General features: G+C 33.1%; 2 protein-coding genes across 4 annotated transcripts; both read right to left on the reverse strand.

Annotated features, from left to right (window-relative positions):
* Window positions 1-3,483: 3,483 nt before the first annotated feature.
* LOC110815934 (acireductone dioxygenase 2) lies at window positions 3,484-13,867 on the reverse strand. 3 transcript variants are annotated; one of them, XM_088215209.1, is made up of 7 exons: window positions 13,708-13,867; window positions 12,109-12,220; window positions 11,928-12,022; window positions 11,548-11,662; window positions 11,344-11,468; window positions 3,997-4,067; window positions 3,484-3,887 (listed from the first exon to the last, which is right to left on the reverse strand). In XM_088215209.1, exons 1-7 carry the CDS (start codon window positions 13,723-13,725, stop codon window positions 3,824-3,826), a joined length of 600 nt encoding a protein of 199 aa, XP_088071335.1. In that variant the 5' UTR covers window positions 13,726-13,867; the 3' UTR covers window positions 3,484-3,823. The 3 variants fall into 3 exon arrangements, with proteins under 3 accessions (XP_088071335.1, XP_088071336.1, XP_088071337.1); XM_088215210.1 differs by lacking the exon at window positions 13,708-13,867 and adding an exon at window positions 13,513-13,666; XM_088215211.1 differs by lacking the exon at window positions 3,484-3,887 and having other exon boundaries at window positions 3,998-9,757.
* Window positions 13,868-16,198: 2,331 nt separating this feature from the next.
* ARD4 (RmlC-like cupins superfamily protein) lies at window positions 16,199-18,912 on the reverse strand. The gene is made up of 5 exons (XM_022043779.2): window positions 18,667-18,912; window positions 18,482-18,569; window positions 18,250-18,344; window positions 16,838-17,077; window positions 16,199-16,434 (listed from the first exon to the last, which is right to left on the reverse strand). Exons 1-5 carry the CDS (start codon window positions 18,676-18,678, stop codon window positions 16,306-16,308), a joined length of 564 nt encoding a protein of 187 aa, XP_021899471.1. The 5' UTR covers window positions 18,679-18,912; the 3' UTR covers window positions 16,199-16,305.
* Between the last annotated feature and the right edge of the window lie 370 nt (window positions 18,913-19,282).

Here is a 19,282-nt window from a genome sequence, read left to right on the forward strand (position 1 = left end):
TCTAATACTTCAATTCAAGACCACTTGGAAATTTGAGTGCACTACCAATGTTCATTATTTATTGATGTTTCCTCTCTACTCTTACGTTGTGTTCATATGTTTTTATATAATTTTTTTAACGGATAACTTCTTTTCTTAGATAAAAATATCTCATTTTAAATATTTTCTATTATTACTGCGAACAACTTTGATTTCGATGTTGAACTGTGTCTCCACGAAAATACAGAAACTCTATAAAGAAAAAACAGTCTATAATTTTAATATGAGCAAATAAATTCATATATATATATATATTAAAATCATCCATAATAGAAAGAAAGAAATGATACTCATCATTAAAAAAAATTATCGCAAGGGCTCCATATAATATCATAATTTATCGTAGCAAAATAATATTTAGATTCGTACTAACTAATAAAAAATAAAAATCTATACAACTTAACTAGTGGATAAATATAACAATTTCATGTTTCTTATCTTTTAAAGTATATACAAGAAAGTCCGACTTTGTAAGAACCCCAAAAATTTTAAAGGAAATAAATTACAAATTTAGTGCAGAAGCGAAATAAATAGTTAGAGTTTACATTCCTTACACAACAACTGAAAGTACCAAATAAGGCCTACGGGAATAACCCTTCTAAAGAACAATTAATAACCAAGAAAATAAATTAAAAGTAAACAACTAATATTCTACTCGCAATCTTCTTGTGGATCAGAATCTAGATCATGGTCCTCTTAATCTGAAATGGTTAATGAAAGAATGAGTTACATTAACTCAATAAGAATATCACACTACTCACCAACATAGAAATAAAGGTTAGTAGAAATTATAAAAATAACTAATGGAACTCTTAATTAAGCAAAATTATTTATTATAAATAAAATTATTTAACTTCTACTTACCGTAGCGAGATTTTCAAAAACAACTTATAGAGGCAATAACATAGCACATATTATAATTTCATATGCAATTGGTTGAAATAACAATTTTCTCTTTTATCAGCCTACTAGTATCTATGGGGGTCCATAGAGATATCCGCACAACGCGTGAACCATTTCCTTTAATATTTCTAATTAACAAGTCGTCCCCATACTTCGTTTGGTATGAGTGCCAAATTACTAAACCTCGATACCTCGTTCGATATGACGGTAAAACGGACCATCACCATACCCTGTCTGGTATGAGCGCCAAATTATCAAATCTCGATACCCCATCCGTTATGAGGCAACGTTCACGGTAGGGTTTCCTAAGTACCTGGTCCGTCTACCATTTCTTAAGATATCCAGTAAGGCTGTTGTTTCTTCCATTCACTTAATCAAACAGTTTTCTGACTTCTTTTAATTTCAAGTTTCTCAATTCAACCATAATCACATGTAGCAAGTAATACATGCATTCAAACTATAAGATCAATCAATAAGGTATTATCATGCATTCAAACTGTAAAATAAATCAATAGAATTAACAGTGAATAATTTCTAGTTCTGACTCTATTAGTAACCTCTAATTAATCACGGATATTTTTTAAACTGCCCAAAACATCGTATTATTATTATTAATTAGATTTCAATTCCATAACAGAGAATAAGGTGATGAATTCTTACACAAATTGATGTCCGAAATGTCAAACTTGTTTATTGCGCCTACTAACGATCTCTAAGTTCCATAAATTTTTCTTCGGGGATTAAAATACATCTTAAGTACCTAGAAATATCCTAAAAAATCCAAAATCAGTGTTGGGACCCCTTTTTGGCCAATTTCAGAATTCTGATACGGCGGTTTTGCCGTGCTCCGACGATGGCACCGCCGTTTGTAGCGGTGGTTTACCTTGGGTCGGTTATTTTCAGTCGAATTCGACCAGTTTTGTATCAATTCCTGTAAGAAAACACGTTAAGGGCCTCGATTGGCTGAAAAAAATTGAAAAAACCGAAACTTACCAGTGACGGGGTTCTCGGTGCAGCGACTCTGCCAGCTCACGTTTGCGGTTGAGTGTTTTGCTTCAGTCAACCTGTAGAGAAGGGAACGGTGTTACAATAGTGGAAGAATTACGCATAATGGGAATGGGGAAGGGCCTTATCGGATGCATTTTTTGTAATTTTTCGCGGCGCCGCCGCCGGATTTTATCTGTGATTTTCAGCTAATTCATCGGTCCTTTTGCTTCAATTTAGCCATGAGGGTGTTTAAAATCGAATTTTCAAATAAAGAATTTTTTTTACCACCTTTGACGGTCGAAAGTGGCTCCGGCATGGCGGCAACGGCGGTCGGCTCCCTTTCTGGAGGCTGAGTCTTTTTCTCCGGCGGGACGGGGGGGGGGGGGTCTGGCGGCTAAGTTTAGGGTTTGGTGTGAAAATGGTTATTTATATTCGTTCATTTTTAATCTGAGCCGTCCATTACGTTTAATTTGAACCGTCCGATTGGGATTAAATAGAAAGTAAATCTGTACCGTTCATCGCAATTTAATATGAGCCGTCTGATTGCGTTTAAGTAGGAAGTGGATTTAGACCGTTCATCGCGTTTAAATCTGACCGTCCGATCGCATTTGGGGGAGAAAGGATCCAGACCATCCGTGTGCGCGAGAACGAATCTAGACCGTCCGATCGCGGACACGCGGATCGCCCGCGTGGCATCACGTCAACATCCTTTGTCACGCGACGCACTCCAGTTCATCGGGGCTGTTGACTGGGCGTTCTACGTAGCACAATTTTTTTAAATTATATTTTAACCCCAGTTTTTGAATTTTCTTTCAAAAATATCTTCAGAACTCAAATTTTCACCCATTTTTTTTCAAAATTATTTTTAATTTTATCCCCAATTTAATTTTCTCTCTTTTACATTTAAACAATAATTAAAATAAAAATAAAAATAAAATTTAAATTATATATATTAATTTAAATATTGCAAATTAAATTCCGAGTATTACAGACTTAGGCAACGACAAATGTCCCATTGATAGTGTGATAAATTAAAAGTCTTACCTTGATTCAAAACTAAGGCAGGTGTTGCAGACAAAACTTAGTGACTCTGTGAAGAGAATTAACTACAGATCTCAATAAGACAACTCAAATGAAATATCTTTCTTATAAATTAGTCATCTAGCAAGAGTTTAAAGAACTTTTAAATTCCGTATTAATTTCCATATCTTATCATTTTTTATAACCTCTTGGATTATAATTTTTTAACTTATTTCTATATTTAATCAATTATCTTTTTTTCACTTATTTTTATATTTAATTTATGAACATATATGAATAGAAATTATAAGAGACTTCAGAGTGCAATAAAATCTCCTTGTTCCCTCCCTTTTGCTCTCATTGTTCGTGTTGTTTACTGTTTTCCTCTTATCTAGCTACTTCATAACCATAATAAAAGAAACTATATTTATTGCATGAGACTATATATAATCTCAAATACTACCGAGACACCGAGGTGCGTGAAATTTCGAAAGCCAGATTAAAATGACATGATTGAATCCGGCTGTAATGTGATTGTGGACCAAACAAGCTCATATATTAATACCACAGTATGTTGAATAGGGAGTTGACAAGCATACATGCTAAATTATGACAACGATGAAAGTAAATGAGGTCGACATCTCTGTCTATACATAAAAACAATACGCCATATTCATATTTTTTTTTATCAACTTGTATATCTCTAGTTACTTGGAGCCAACTGAAATCAGGTAAACATAAATATAAGAAGCCAATAAGAGCACAACATGGTGTATACTGTATGCCAACCGCATGATTTTGCATTTATTATTATAGCCAAATAAAGAGTTTATTATACTTCAGCTGTTGATCCTATTAGAAGGAAATTTAAACTTCAGGCTGCAGCATCAACAGCACGACCTCCAGCTCCCTGCACAAAGTTCTCAAGGTACTCCTTCCTGCATGGGGGAAAATTAATGTCTACTAAAATGAGCCTTTTGAGTTTCAGAGACATCATATGCATAAAAGAATCAACTTCTGTAGTACACGAGTCATGGAGAACAGTACCTTGCAGGCAGATGATCGTGGGGCCGATTATATGGGGTCCATACAGGATCACCCACAAACAATCGCATCGCCTGCAAACCAATTTTACTTTGTGAGGAACATTGAAGAGATTTTAATCAATATATGTGGCGAAAGATTTGATGACACAACCTCAACAACCACAAAAAATATGCTGACACCATAAGCCCACTGCACATGTACTTAGTCACGTATACTTCATGACACAACAATAACGTCACAATTTTCATGCATCCCAATATTTTACCAAATAAGTGTTTAGTGGTTTCTGCGCCTTGGGCATCTTTATATGGTAGAGAAACATAGCTCATAACCAAAGCAGACATTGGCTATCTAAAACTTCAGATCAATATCTTTTATGTGTAATAAGTGACTCTGCCATGAATGGAACCAATGGTGATTCCATGTCCTTGTAGTTAATTTTCAATTTCAATAATAAAAAACCAAGAGTCTGGTTGAATAGAAGTGTAACATCTTCAGATCAATATCTTTTGCAAATGTAATCAGTGACTCCGACATGAATAGATCAATGATGATTCCATGTCTTTGTAACTAATTTTCAATTTCAAAAATAAAGAACCAAAAGTGAGGTTGAATAGAAATTCAACATCATAAAATTCAATATGGAAGTAAATTTGTTTGCAGAATACAATGTAGGAGTGAATTGGTTCAATTGTAACTCATATGAAAGTTATGATCCATTTCTACATAAAATAAAATGAGAATAGATTATAAACTATCTTTACCTAATTGCTCTAACTTCCATTGAGTATACTAGAATCTGAATGTCGCCACTACACTTAATAAATTTTGCTAGTAAGATCTGAAATCCCATTATTAAAACTGTGTTTCTGTCACATAACTGCAACTTTCTGCTAGGAGTTATCATTTTCTACCAAATTGTTGTTAAGCTTCAAAAGGTTTAATTCAGATGTTATTCATTCAATCAGCTGAATTATCAAAAAACTTGCGCTGCTAATATCTGTACACAAACTTTCTGGTAGAAATTATTTTCTGCAAATTATAGTTAAACTAAAGAAGGCTTGACTCAGATGTTAATAGCTGTAATAATCTTGCTAGCAGATTGATCCAATCTGTAAAGTTATCATTTTCGACTAAATATAATTGAACTGGGGAACTCTAAACTCAGATGCTATAGTTTCAGTAATCAAGTGAGCAGATTGATCCAATCTGCAAAATTACCAAAATGCTTGGCCTGTGATATCTGAATCCCCACAAGGCCTTTTACAACACAAATGAGCTCCTGGTGGTACTGAATGAGTCTAAATAGATTAAACAATTGGCATTAGAGCACCACCCTCCTTTTCTCACCAAATTAGATTCTCTATAAATTCTATACACACACAAAAGTAAATGATGAAAAACTCAACCCCCTTAAACACCCTATGTTTCTAAATCTATCAGCCTATTGCAATTAGGGGTATTGAAAATGCATTAGTATCAACACATAGCATAAATGAGAATCTCTTATAACCTATACATGAGCTATTTAATAAATGGGTCATGATCCGGCACCTATAAATAACCCGCCTAAAAAATGAGTCAAAATCTATTTAGACTTAGTTGTCCTACTCATAGTAGAAAGATCAAATGGATTAGTCAACCCGAATTAACCGTTTAACCATGTATAAATATATATATTTTATATGATACTTCGAAATATATTATATATCAGTACATATTTTACTTTATTGCATATACTGTGTGTGTATAGCTGATGCAGAATGGTTTAGATTTAGATTAATTAAATTGATCAAAAACTATAGTTTTTTTAAATATAAAACTAATATACTACTGAGGAAGTATTACAATAATTTTTGTAACTTCAGAATTTTATTCTTTTAAAGTATTTAGTTTTCATAAGTAATCTTTTATGAGTTAGGATTTTCATAATTTTACCACTAAAAGATTTTGTTCTTCTAAAGTTTTTCCTAATAGAATCTTTAAAGTCTTTCCTAATTTAATCCGAGGAAAAAATTATTTAGAAAGCTTTTTTTAGAGAAAGGAGAAAAAAAATAATAACAGGGCACCAATGGGAAGCTACCCCTGTATAGAAGCAAAAGATTAAGAAGCAAAAAACAAAAAAAAAAAAAAGCCAGTAAAGTTTCCAAGATCTTCTCTAGAGGACGGGATGATCCCTAGACAAATAACTTAAGGACTGGAATCAATGGTCTCCAATATTAACAAAAGATGAGACTTAGCCTACAAAAAATTCTATCATTTCTTCATTTCTAAATGACCCACAAAGTGACCAATGGAATGGGCAAAATGTGAAGAATGAAAATGCTATATATTTCACTGTCTTTGATAATGATATAAACATTGTATTTATAATACCAAAAGTTATCATAGTTAAAAAAAAAAATCTTCCTAATTTGTAGGAGGATTTCCAAAATAAATGGCAAATTAAATCAAAGAGATTTGCTATGAATCTTCCTAATTAGTGAGGATTTTCCAGAATAAATAGCAGACCAAATCAAAGAGACTTGGTCAACCTTAGTGTTATATCTTCTAAATTAGAAAGTACATGTTTCTAATATAGTAACTACAATCACTCGATTTTCAATGCTCCTTCTCAATCTGGGTTGTGAAAATTCAAGTAAGCCTATCTTGAACCTCATATCTTCAAATTTTGCCTTTGGTAATGCCTTAGTCAGAATATTTGCTCTTTGTTGATTAGTAAGAATGAAGGAGATGTTAATTATACCCCTTTCTATCTCTCTTTGATGAAGTGTCTATCTATTTCCACATGTTTCGTCCAAAATTACCGGCTATACTTATATCAGCTTGGTTATCACATATCATATTGATGATATTACTTGAACATTAAGTTTGCTGAGTAAGTGTTTTAACCACATTCCTTAGATATCCAATGGGCCATAGCTCTGAGCTCTACTTTTGCACTACTCTAAGCAGCCATTTTTTGTTTTTTACTTCACCAAGTAACCAAATTTCTAACACACAAGCACAGTACACTAAAGTGGATCTTCAATCTGTACTGGATCCTGTCCAATATACATTAGTAAACACTTCAATATTCTTGTTTTTAGTCTTACTGAAGTGAAGAGATCAAGGAGCTTTCTTCAAATACCTTAGAATATGATACAATTGATTTATGTGTTCTTTAGTAGGATTATTCATGAATTGACTAGCCAGACTAACAGCAAAGCAAATATCTAGTCGTGTCCATGAGTGGTAGATGAGTTTTCTGACTAACCTTTGGCATCTTCCTTTGTCACATTAAACATTGTTTTCCTCTCCCATTTTTTTTGGTGATTGCTTCCGTTAGAGTATCTGCAGGTTTACTACCCAGTATCTTGTTTCTTTGAATAAATCAATGACATACTTTCTTTGTGAAATCACAATTCCTGATTAAGACTTTATAATTTCCACCCAATAAAGTATTTTAGGTCTCCTAGATCTTTGATTTCAAAACTTTCTTAAGTTCTATAATCCCCTCTTCATTATTTTCTGTCAATATAATAACATCTATATAGAAAATTATGATAGATATCCTTCCACTTGGAAAATATTTAACAAATAGGGTATAATCTGACTAATATTGGACATATCCAAATATTTTTACAACTTTAGAGAATCTCTCAAACCAGACTCTGGGCGATTCTTAAGGCCATAGAAAGATTTTTTTTTAGTTTAGAAACCTTCTTTGAGTTACTTCAAGGATCTCCATGTACACTTTTGTTTTAAGTCTCCATTGAGAAAGACATTCTTGATGTCTAAATGATGAAGTTTCTAATAAGAATTCACTGTCACTAACAAGAGAACTCGAATGGTGTTGACTTTTGCAACAAGTGCAAAGGTCTCCTGATAGTCAATACCATAAATTGAGTAAAGCCTTTAGCAACTAAATGAGTATTAAATCTATCTATGTTACCATCTGCATTGTATTTAACAGTGAAGATCTATTTGTATCCCGTAGGTTTCTTTTTCAGAGGTTGATCAACAAGTTCCCATGTACCGTCTTTCTCAAGGGTCTTGACTCCTTAATAACAGCTTGCCATTCATGATCTTGGATGGCTTTTTGAATGCCATTGAGAATCTGAATTTCCGTGAGTTTAGCAGTAAATGCACAATATTCAGGTGACAATTTCTTAGATGACATGAAGTTGGAAATAGAATGATGAGTACATGGCCTAAGTCCTTTTGAGCATTGGTAAATCAAGATCTTGAAGATGTCAACTTACTAGAAGTCTTAACTACTTATGTCTCTTCCCAGATTGGCTCTGGTCCAGCTTCATAGCTAGCTCTTTTTGTATTTGTTCCTCTACAGGTGCCTGGCTTTTTTGTCTTCTTGAGCATCCTAAAAGTTATTTCTCATTGTTGGGAGGAATACTTTAAGAGGGGTCTTCTAGACTAAAAGTGATGTCTGTGAAACAATAAATGGATAAGGAGGATTTAACTCAACAGGTTTGGGATCTTGTGTTTGGGTGTTATTCCCAAATTCCCAAAAAGGATGTTTTTCTGTATTTCCACACTCCCTCTAAACATCATTTTTAGAATAGAATGGTTTGTTTTCAAAAAATGCAACATCCATAGAGTGAGAGAATTTCTTAATGACCAGAGAGTAATATTTATATTCTTTTTTTATTTGGTGCATATATCCAAGGAAAATATACTTTATGGCTTTGGAATCAAATTTGCTTCTAAATTGTTGAGGAACATGAACAACTGATGAGCACCCGAAAACCTTTAGAGGAATTGACAAGATGAGCCATATTGATGGATAGGTATTTTTGAAGACTTGACACCGTATTTGGAATTGTAGAACACGTGAAGACATTCAGTTGACTAAGTAGGTTGCTATGAGTATGGCATCTCCCCAAAATATTTTGGGAACATAAGATTAGATCATATAGCTCGTGCAATTTCTAATAAATGTCTATTTTTTCTTTCAACTATCTCATTTTGTTGAGGGGCGTAAATGCGTGAACTTTTGTGACTAATTCCCTTTTGACCAGATACTCCTCAAGAATAGAATTGAAATAATCTTTAGCACATATGTGTCCAGGATTTGGACTTTTGTGTTGAGTTGAGATTGCACCATTTTATTAGAAGACTTGAACAATTTTAGTGCCTTCAAGAGTTTTTTCTTTTTTAAGTATTTAGTTTTCCTATTCTTATCATTTTTTTAAAATAAAAAGTGTAAAGTATTATTCACAAGGTACCAAAAAAAGGGTATTACCTATGTACAAAAACATCTACGATGAAGTTAATGTATCAATGACATTCCAAAATTCTCATAATTAATAATGTCATAACCTAGCATAATTGTCCCAAACAAGTATATCCACCTATCAATTAATCTATTACAACTACTTTCTATACTATCAAAAACTCTTCTATTCCGCTCTTTCCAAATGACCCAAAAAGCAGTCAAAGGGATGATATTGGCAATGTTTCTTTTTACATATAAATCATCCCAAGCCCAAATCTCCCCCCCAACCGAACCCGAAATTATCCAATCAGTACCTAACAAATCATAAATCCTGCATCATAGGTTATACACAATAGGGCACCATAAAAGTAAATGATTACAAGTTTCTTCTGCCTTAAGACAGCAGTAACAACCATTTACAATAATCCTGCCTTTACTTTTCAGCCTGTCAAAGTGAGGACTTTTTCCCAACATGCCTCCCAAGTGAAAAAAGCAATGCGAGGAGGAATTTTTGTCTTGCAAATCAGCTTAGCCGGAAAGATTCTTCTGTTTCCAGCACCCATATCAGTTTTCCTATTCTTATCATTATAAGAATTAGTAATTTAATCCTACTTACAAAAGCTTACTGTTTGAAAGATATTTATAGAAGTTTAATTGTCCAATCATCCAATAAAAAGTTCTTTAATATTTATAAAAGTTCACCCATGAATGCATTAGATGGGTAGTTGGCAAGCGGGAGAGAGTTAGATTGTAGCAGGACTCGAGGATGGAAGGTGGACCGCTAAGATATTAGTATCCTCAATTCTTTGCCATTGCACAACAGAAAGACATCTTGATTAGCGAAGGTGACCTTGGAAGGGGGTGAGAGGGTGTAGCAAATTACATTTGGGAGGAATCTCAATGATTAGGAGATCAATAAGTATGAGAAGATTCTTGACACTTAATCTCATATGTCCTCAGATGGCAAGAATGATAGTCCAGTGTGGTTTCTGACTAAGAATGGGATTTTTTCGGTGAAATCATACTATAAGTTTTTGACTAAACATGATGATAATGGCATTGGATTCCAGGTTAGACAAATTTGGAAGGTGAAAGTCCCAACCAGAATGGCTTCTTTTGCTTGGAAGGTTAGCAGAGAGTGCATTCTTACCACTGATAAGTTGATAAGATGCGGTAAGATTCTGGTGAATAGTAGCTATTTCTGTAAAAAGACTGCGGAGACTTGCAATCATCTACTCTTTTGTTGCCTGAAGGTTTACAAGCTTTGGACCATGGTTTATGGGTTATTAGGAGTGAAGTGGTTGGTGGCAGGAGTTAAAGATGAGTTATGGGCATGGAAGGAAATCAGTGGGAGGAGGAAATACAAGGACATCATTCCGATCACAATCTTTTGGGCGATTTAGAAGAAGAGGAATACAAGAGCTTTTGAAGGGGTGGAAGAGAAGAATGGTTTTGATTTAATTAAGAATAAAAGGTTCCAAAACCTTGGTTTTTGTTATTGGGTCATGCTTTGTAGTCTATGGAGAATTTAGGAAACTTTATTGATTTACTAATAGATATATAAATATCTTGTATATGGTTTGGCATTCCCTTGGTGCATTTGTTAATAATGCTGTTTATTAAAAAAAAAATTGATTTTCTTGTTGTGTTATCCGATAATGATGTTCAAATTTTTATCCCGAATTACTAATAAGGCGAATTAATCCTAGCTGTTCCTACATCAATTATATAAATACATACATGTGCACGCATGCATCAAATGTGTAATAGATCATAGTTAAATGGCAGAAACAACAATGTGACTTTGCCCCACTGTCCACTCAAACAAATTTTGTGACTCCTCTCCCAAGATGATGTCATAGAACCAGTGTATTTCTGATCCCGTATCTCATGCCATGCAATTGTTAAGCCACCACAATCACTACTAACACAATCCCCCATTTTACTTTAACAAACTAATGATGATCATAAAATTACTGTAAATGTGATAGGGGCATATTAAGTCATTCAAATGCCTTTGCTCTCATCAATTACACAAGTGCTAATCGAAATAACTTTATCAACTGAGTGATCAAGACAAACTGTCAAATTTTAAAATTCAAGTGATTGTACGAAGAACATAGTTAGAATACCTTGATGTAGTTGTCTGCATCCAATGTAAAGCGGTGATAGATTCCAGCAGGCAAGACAATCATTCCTCCTTTCTTTACCCACACACGAATCCAAGCGTCATTATCATCTCTAACATCAAAATAACCTTCACCAGTAAAAGCATTAGCTTATGAATTGCCAGGTATGTGATGGCTGCAGAATCGAAAAGAGAATACTAATCGTACCACTTCCTGCAACACAATAGCGGATCTCCTCATCAGTGTGAAGATGTTCTTCAAAAAAATTTTTTATTTTCTCTTCATAATTTGGCAGCTTTTCTGGGCAAACCTCGCAGAAGTCCTGTGGAAGGGTTTTTTAATCTAACTTGTTAAAAAAAATGCATGGAAAGGCTTAATTAAAGAAGTTGCGACAGTTACAGATATCTTGTTTGAAATTACTGAAGATTTTGTTTAAAATTTTACAATTTGAAAAAAATTCAAAAGGGCCCAACTGTCCACTTGTTATCATTTTGAGACTATTATACGAGCACACAGAGTCACATGTCCTGATAGTTCAGATTAGTTGATGGATTTATCCAAGAACATTATAAATTTGTGTAACCAACCATGTAGGAGTAACCACGAGTTTCGCGGATCTTCTTCAATTCCTCATCAGTTTCATAGTTATCCGCATCCAACCGCCAGCTGAGTACTCCAAGCTCTAAAAGGCCAAAGTAATTGATAGTAATAAGTTATAAACATGAAACTAGAAAACATTATCAAAATAAATGCGTAGGAGATGCTTACTAGCAAGTTGGTCCAGTGATACAAATTGTTTTGGCTCTCTGTGATGAGGAAATCTCTGGTCCTCATCACTGTCATCCATATACCATGCTTGAATAACCTCCTCTCTGGGATCCTGTGAAATCATCAAATAGAAAGAACCCATCATTCCACATACTTTTTGTTTCCTTCTATGGAACAAACAATTCATTAGGATTGCTATCATCTTCCGGTAGAATTTTTATCTTCTAGTTGAATTAAGTGTGAATTTCCAAATAAATTCCACAAAATCTGTTCATTTTGTACAATCCATAACCCACAGCAACACTTCTCACCAACACTGGTCTATGCTTCATACATGTCTATCCTTGTGTAAACAAATTCCAAGAGCTTTTCACACTTCCCACCAACAATACTCTGTACTTCATGCATGTTTACCCTTGTCCAAAATGAGAGAAGAACTAAATATATATCAATAGAATCTGTGAAGTGATTAGGCGTTCAGACATTGTCTACATAAAAAGACAAAACATCAAAATCTATCCGTGAGGGACCTACAATCAAGAAGGACCTCTGATACTTAGATTCCTTTTGTGTTGTTTCATGCAAATAAGATAAGAGCCACAGAAGCTATGTCTTCCATGCATGCCTATCCGAACCAAAGTAAGACAACAGCTACATGAATATCAATGGGCGCAAGTTGATTAGGTGTTCAATCACACTACAGAAAGATATTAAAAAGAAATTAAAAATAGACAACTGAAGGATCTTACCAAGTGTTCAACCTCCGACCCTCAAAATTCTGTTTAGTTATTCAGACAGATTAGCTAATTGGCAGAGATTACACACCCTTTACAGAGAAACTTAAAACCAGGCTTCATTCGTGCAATTAAAAAAGCCTTTTTAAAAAATATTCATGATCATCAATGTTCACTGCCCTGGTAACCAAAACAAGTCAAGAGGTATACCCATGGTATCATTCAAGAGGACAGAACATATTTAAAATAATGTTGTATACTACAGTTTATAAGATAATTATGAGCCATACAATTAATCCGCATACCAAAACCGGTCCACACACTAAGCCAAAAGTGATCTTAACATCATTTAAATACCCCAGATCAACATATAAATTAAATGAAAACCGTAGAATACAAACTATAGAACAGCAAAACCAAAAACAAAAGAAAGCAAGAAGCTTAAATCAAAACAATATTGGAGAAGAAATATCACTTAAAAGCAAAGTTATCAATTCATGGACTAATTTACAATAGGATTTTATTTGAAAAATAAAAATAGCACAAATAGAGTAAAATCAAATTATACACTTTTCACCAAAGCAAAAATGAAAATATACGCACACAGACACATATATATGCATTATAGAAGTAATTCCTCATAAATAAAAAATAAAAAAAACGATCATACCCATAAACTACAAGTATCGGCGTTAAGCTAAACTAAACCTCGTTTCGTTCTACATATCCTCTGTTCAGGTTGAATAAACACTAGATTAAAGCAGTAAATTCAAAAAGAAAATGACGAAAGGAATTTCTCAGAGGAAAATAACAATCCAGGAAAGTTTGCGGACAATTATCATTTCGAAGATAGCTTGAAGAGTACCTTGTCCGATGCACCCATGGCTGTTTGCTTTTAGTTTTCCCGAAAGAAATTCTTGTCTAGAAGCGTCGTATGGGATCACGCGGAGGAGTGGTAAAGATGGATGTATAAAGAACACGGTTCCTTCAGATGTTTTCGATGGGGACCACGGGGAAGGATTTTGTTTTTTTTATAGGCAAACGGTAACGGTAACGGATTACCAACTCCCGGTTAGACTGCTATCACAAAATTTTTTCTATCCGTAGTCTTTATATATACTTTTCTTGCCTTATTTTTAATTTTATATTTTTAAGATTTTACTAAAATTACCTTTATCAATAATTATTATTTATAGATTATTAAATCTATTGCACTTGATTGATAATAAGTTAAAATTATAATATCTAATTAATAACGTGTTTAATTCTGAGTCTCAAACTAATTTTAGATAATTTTTTAATAATGTTAAATTAAAAATTCTGCCTTCTAAATAAAGATTCAAATAAAAAGAATGATTTGAAGGAGAAAAAAAAATTCGAATGCTCTGATAAAATTTTAAATATTTTAGTCTGATATAATTATCATATCATATATTATATTATTATTCTCATATTTTAATTTTAACATGTCATTGATTATATATTTTAAGTTTAATAATTTTTATATTACAGTTAGTATTAAATATGTATTTAATAAAAATTTTAAAAAATAGTATTAAAATAAAAAAAAAATTGAATAGTAGAAAAGTACTTTGAACTTATTTTATCATTTAAAATTAATAAAGTCTACAACAAACCATGGAGAATAACTTTAGAATTTTATTTTTTATTTTTTAATGGAAAAATGATTCATAAAAATGAAAAGAAATCAAATTTAAATTGAATTTTCCAATAAATGAATAATGTCAAAAGTCAAGTTTAATGAGGGGTAAATCGGTAATTGGAGATGGCAGCAATGTTTCCACGTGGAATATTATATATAATTTTAATTTTTAAAAGATAAAAATACCATATTAGCTCTAATATGAGTTTAATTACATATATAAACCAATCTAAAATACGTTAGTAGATGATCTGACACATATAACCACGTCAAATTAAAAAAATTCAAAATTTCTTCAAATCATTTTTCTTGGCATCTATTTTCTTCTTCTTTTGGACCTTAATTTCAGAGAACCAAAACTTTTAATTTGAATGTCATCTCCTTCTTTATTCTCAAACAAATTTTTTATAATTTCAAATTAAGAATGTTTGCATTTTTTTTGAAATTAAGACAAAAGGGGTACTTGAAGGAAGAAAAGAAAAAAGAAGAAGAAGAAGAAGAAGAAGAAGAAAAAAAAAAAAGAGAGAATTCGGGGAAGTCAGATGAAAGTTTTAAGTTTTCTAATTTGATGCAGTTGTCACTTCATTTGCTACATGTTGCAAATGTAACACCTTATCGATTAAGTGTTTTTTAGATTTAGTGATTCCCAACTCTTCACGCTGAATTCTATAAAAATTTGAAATATCAAACTTGATAATTTTTTTTTTTAAAAAAAAAAAAGAAGAAAAAAACAGGGACTTACCAGTAAAAAAAGCTTGACAAGTTATTTTGGGTTTTTAGAATAAAAATTTACATTGCCTGCTCACACGCACATCATAATTATCATCCTATTTTCTTCTACAATTCATCATAATTTTCGAAATTAAAATTAAAATTACAAAGTAAAATTCATTTCTCCATGAATCCCCACGAAACAGAAGACGAAATCTTCCACCACACAATTTAGGGCCACCACCATCGCCTGTCCTCCCACGACCACAATCCCAATGACCCTCCTTTTTCCATCCTTTGTTGACTCGCCCAATCACTCATCTCATGAAATTAACGATCCTCTCTCTTACATGCTACTCCTGATGCTTCATTCAAACTCAAAAATGCTCGCCCACTCTGTTGCCTAGGGGAGAGAGAGAGAGAGAGAAGAAGGATTATAGAGAGGAGCAAAATGAAAATAATTTTTTTCAAAATTATGATGAATTGTAGAGAAAAAAAAAAAAGAATGGAAGATGATGAGAGAGAGAAAAAAGAATAGGAAATGGTAATTTTCATTTTTAAAAATTAAAAGTAAATATATGTATATATATTAAATATGGGTGCCAAGTGACATTCATGTCATATAAAATTTTTTTCATCATAATTTTAACATGTCATCAGTTATATATTCTAAAATTTAACAATTAATAAACAACTGTTTAGTTAAAGGGTGAATTTAATAAAATTTAAAAATATATAACTCAGATAGATCAAAAAATAATAATGGATTTTAAACTGAGAAAAGCAAATGGTAAAGGAAATTTCTCACAATAAGTATATATATATATGTATATGAATGGTTGTATACAAAACCTTCCTGAATAAGTGTTTTATTCACGTCCAATTAACTCTTAGATTTCAGGTATTAGAAGATCCTCTGGCACGAATATTAGATTCTAGGCGAATGCTTACTAGACCTTCACTGATATTGTTCTGTTGTAAATTGGTAAAAAGTTTCTGCCGTGTAAGAAATTTAAGTTCTGTCTGAGTAATAATACATATCAGTATGTCCAAATACATAATTAACAAACTGACAAGATTCTTATAGCCTTAGTGAGCTTCAACTGCCACTGAGAACTTCTCTGCTACACCCTTGACGTACTGCTTCCTCGCTGGATGATTTTCTTGCGGCCGGTTATAAGCAGTCCAGACTGGTTCTCCCACAAACAACCTCATCAGCTGGAAACCATAATTATAAATCAACAGTGTTACCAAATAATATATTGTAAGACCCACTAACTCGAAAACTTAAAACTGTTAGAAAATTATTCATTTATTATTTATATTATCGTTTCTACTCACGTTTTTAAGTCTATTAGGTTGGTTATGCACCGATCAGATACTTTATATTACAATCAATTAATATTGTGAGATGACAGCTAAAATTTGAACGCTAGATTTATAAATATGATACCATGTCAAATAGTAGCTTGTGAATGAATATCCTGAAAGTTCAAGTTAATAGAAAATTTTCTTATTTATTATTCACATGTTGATAAATAGAAACTATCTTAACATTCCTCCCATCACTTTCTCAGCACTAAAACCAAGTAAAATTTGTCATATCTTAGAGCTTCCTTACCTTAACATAGTTGCTAGTGTCAAGAGTAAACCTGTGGTAGATCCCAGCAGGCAGAACAATAAGATCACCCGGTTTCAACCCTATCCGAATCCAACGATCGTTCTTGTCTCGAACATCAAAATATCCACTTCCTTCCAAGCAGTAGCGTATTTCTTCATCTGCATGTATGTGCTCTGTATAAAAGTTCTTCAACTTCTCTTCGTAATTAGCAACTTTCTCTGGACATAAATCAAGCAAGTCCTTCAACACATTCACACAACCATCAGGAGCTTCATAATTGATGTTTTTCTTGTATGGAATGGTAAAGAAAACAAAAAATGTACAGAGTGTAAATTTGAGAAAAATCTCAATCCTCTAAATTTGCACCCACCTTTCTATGCTAATGAACCCTAGAAAAGTAAATTCCAATTTCTGTTCTACAATCTGACCTTTTTCTTCCACAGGCAGATGAAGTCTTCCTTGAATAATGACACTAAGCCTTCATTTTTTACCCCAGATATAAAGGTACTTTACCCAAAAGAAAAATAAAAAAAGAACCCAAAGAAAAGGCCAGAACAGGAAATGACACTGCAGTTCCTCCTTGTACTCCCCAATGTCGATGCTTTAATTATTTCAGAACAATCTATAAGAACGAAAGAAAATGAATAAGCACTGTTTTCTTTTTCAATCTGTCTGTGATTTTTGTTCCAGTGATATACAGTCCCAAGATCAAAAGAACACCTCAGGCTATTAATGAAACAAACGAACTTCATTTGTGAAGTTCATGCATAGATCTATACTTAATTTAACCAATAAAATTTTTATTTCAAATGATAAAGTTAGCATTCTAAAGAATTCAAATAGAACTTAAAATTGATTAAATGTATCCTTTCACTTAAAATTTCCTATAATATCAGTTTTCATTATTTTTCCAAATAAAATTTTCATCTTTCTACTGACTGAAATAAACAAGATTTTCTCCTAATTGAAGTAAACAAGATTTTCAACTGAAGTATGCAAACAAAGTTGATTTTACAGACACAGCCTTGGAGATTCTGGATAGCAACTCAGCAGGATAGAACCTGTACAATGAACTTCCTCCCTCAATTTAGAGGGAGAGAAATGATCAACATAGCTAAGCTAACCGTGAGCCCTCTGGAATTAGTGATATCATGTTAAGCAACGCACCCATTGATGGATTGTAATGCAAACCGTAAATAAACTAGATGGTTACAATTCAATCATGTCCCAAATTAGTCCTGATACCAAGAGGATGACAAATTCATTATATTCATCGGCTAATTTGATAGTACCCGTTACAGTCTTGATTAAAAATCGGTTGATTCACTTTTGTACAAGAAAATGAACATATAGAGGCGCAAGTGAGAAGTACTAAAAAAAAAGTGAAAGGATATGAAAACAAATCTGATTACCATGTAATTGTATCCCCTGGCTTCTCTGATCTTGCGCAATTCCTCATCGTTTTCGTAGTTGTCTGGATTCAAATGCCAGTATAACACTCCTAGCTCTGCATACGCATTTACTTGGTTACTCAACACTTCAAAAGACATATATACACGCGCGTTTATTTATACACATACATATGATATACGGAGAGAGAGAGAGAGAGAGAGAGAGAGAGAGAGAGAGAGAGAGAGAGAGAACCAGCGAGGTGGTCCAAGGAGACGAACTCTTTCGGGTGGCGGTGGTGAGGGAGCCTTTGGTCTTCATTGCTCTCATCCATAAACCATGCCTGCTTTGAAATTCAATTCAAATCTTCAGCAAATAATTTATTTTTCAAAAGTCACAACAAATTAATTAACGAATCATAAAAAGGTTGAAGAACTCACCTCGATAGCCATGGGCTTTTAAAGTTCTAATCCCTTCTCGATACTGTAAACATGGCTCTACTCACCTTCGGGGTTATATATATACACACACACACACACAAAAAATGGCAAAGACTATAAACGAAGCTCGATTTGGTTATTGGTTACCGATTGCCGCGTGGACGATTAGATTTCCTCCAGTTATTCTGTGGTGTCTGGCCCTTCAGCGGTATAATATCACGCTTGGCGGCGTCTTCCCAACGAGCAAGTCCACTTACCTACAAGCCCTCTATTTTCCTACTTGTATTTTTCCTCCTCCTTTGAATGGATTTTTTTGCTTTTAATTAATAAAAAAAATAGTTCTAAAACCATTCACCATTGTTATCTGTTTTCTCCATTATTTTAATTATATTATATTTAGTGTATATATATTATCTAATTAATAAATATTCAAACTTGATCAAAAACAGAACTTCTTATGCACTGACCATAGCATATATGAATAAGTAGCCTCTGTTATTCCTCTACCAAAAAGAGAGAAAGAAGATAAAAACTATGTACCCTACAATGCTGGCATTGAAAATACCCATCAATCTGGATTTGCAAATAAGTCAATAATTATGGGATCACCAATTTA

Source organism: Carica papaya, chromosome 3 (genome assembly GCF_054855325.1).
Source record: "Carica papaya isolate Zhongbai chromosome 3, ASM5485532v1, whole genome shotgun sequence".
NCBI classification, from domain to species: Eukaryota; Viridiplantae; Streptophyta; class Magnoliopsida; order Brassicales; family Caricaceae; genus Carica; species Carica papaya.

Bases quoted from the DNA above. Each gene is read 5' to 3' on its own strand.
- ARD4 (XM_022043779.2), bottom strand. The intron at 18,345-18,481 runs GTTCTCTCTCTC...ATGCGTATGCAG, and splicing joins CTCCTTGGACCACCTCGCTG to AGCTAGGAGTGTTATACTGG. The intron at 16,435-16,837 runs GTAAGGAAGCTC...TATGGTTTCCAG, and splicing joins ACACTAGCAACTATGTTAAG to CTGATGAGGTTGTTTGTGGG.
- LOC110815934 (XM_088215209.1), bottom strand. The intron at 12,023-12,108 runs GTAAGCATCTCC...TTGGCCTTTTAG, and splicing joins ATCACTGGACCAACTTGCTA to AGCTTGGAGTACTCAGCTGG. The intron at 3,888-3,996 runs GTACTGTTCTCC...TCCCCCATGCAG, and splicing joins CACGATCATCTGCCTGCAAG to GAAGGAGTACCTTGAGAACT.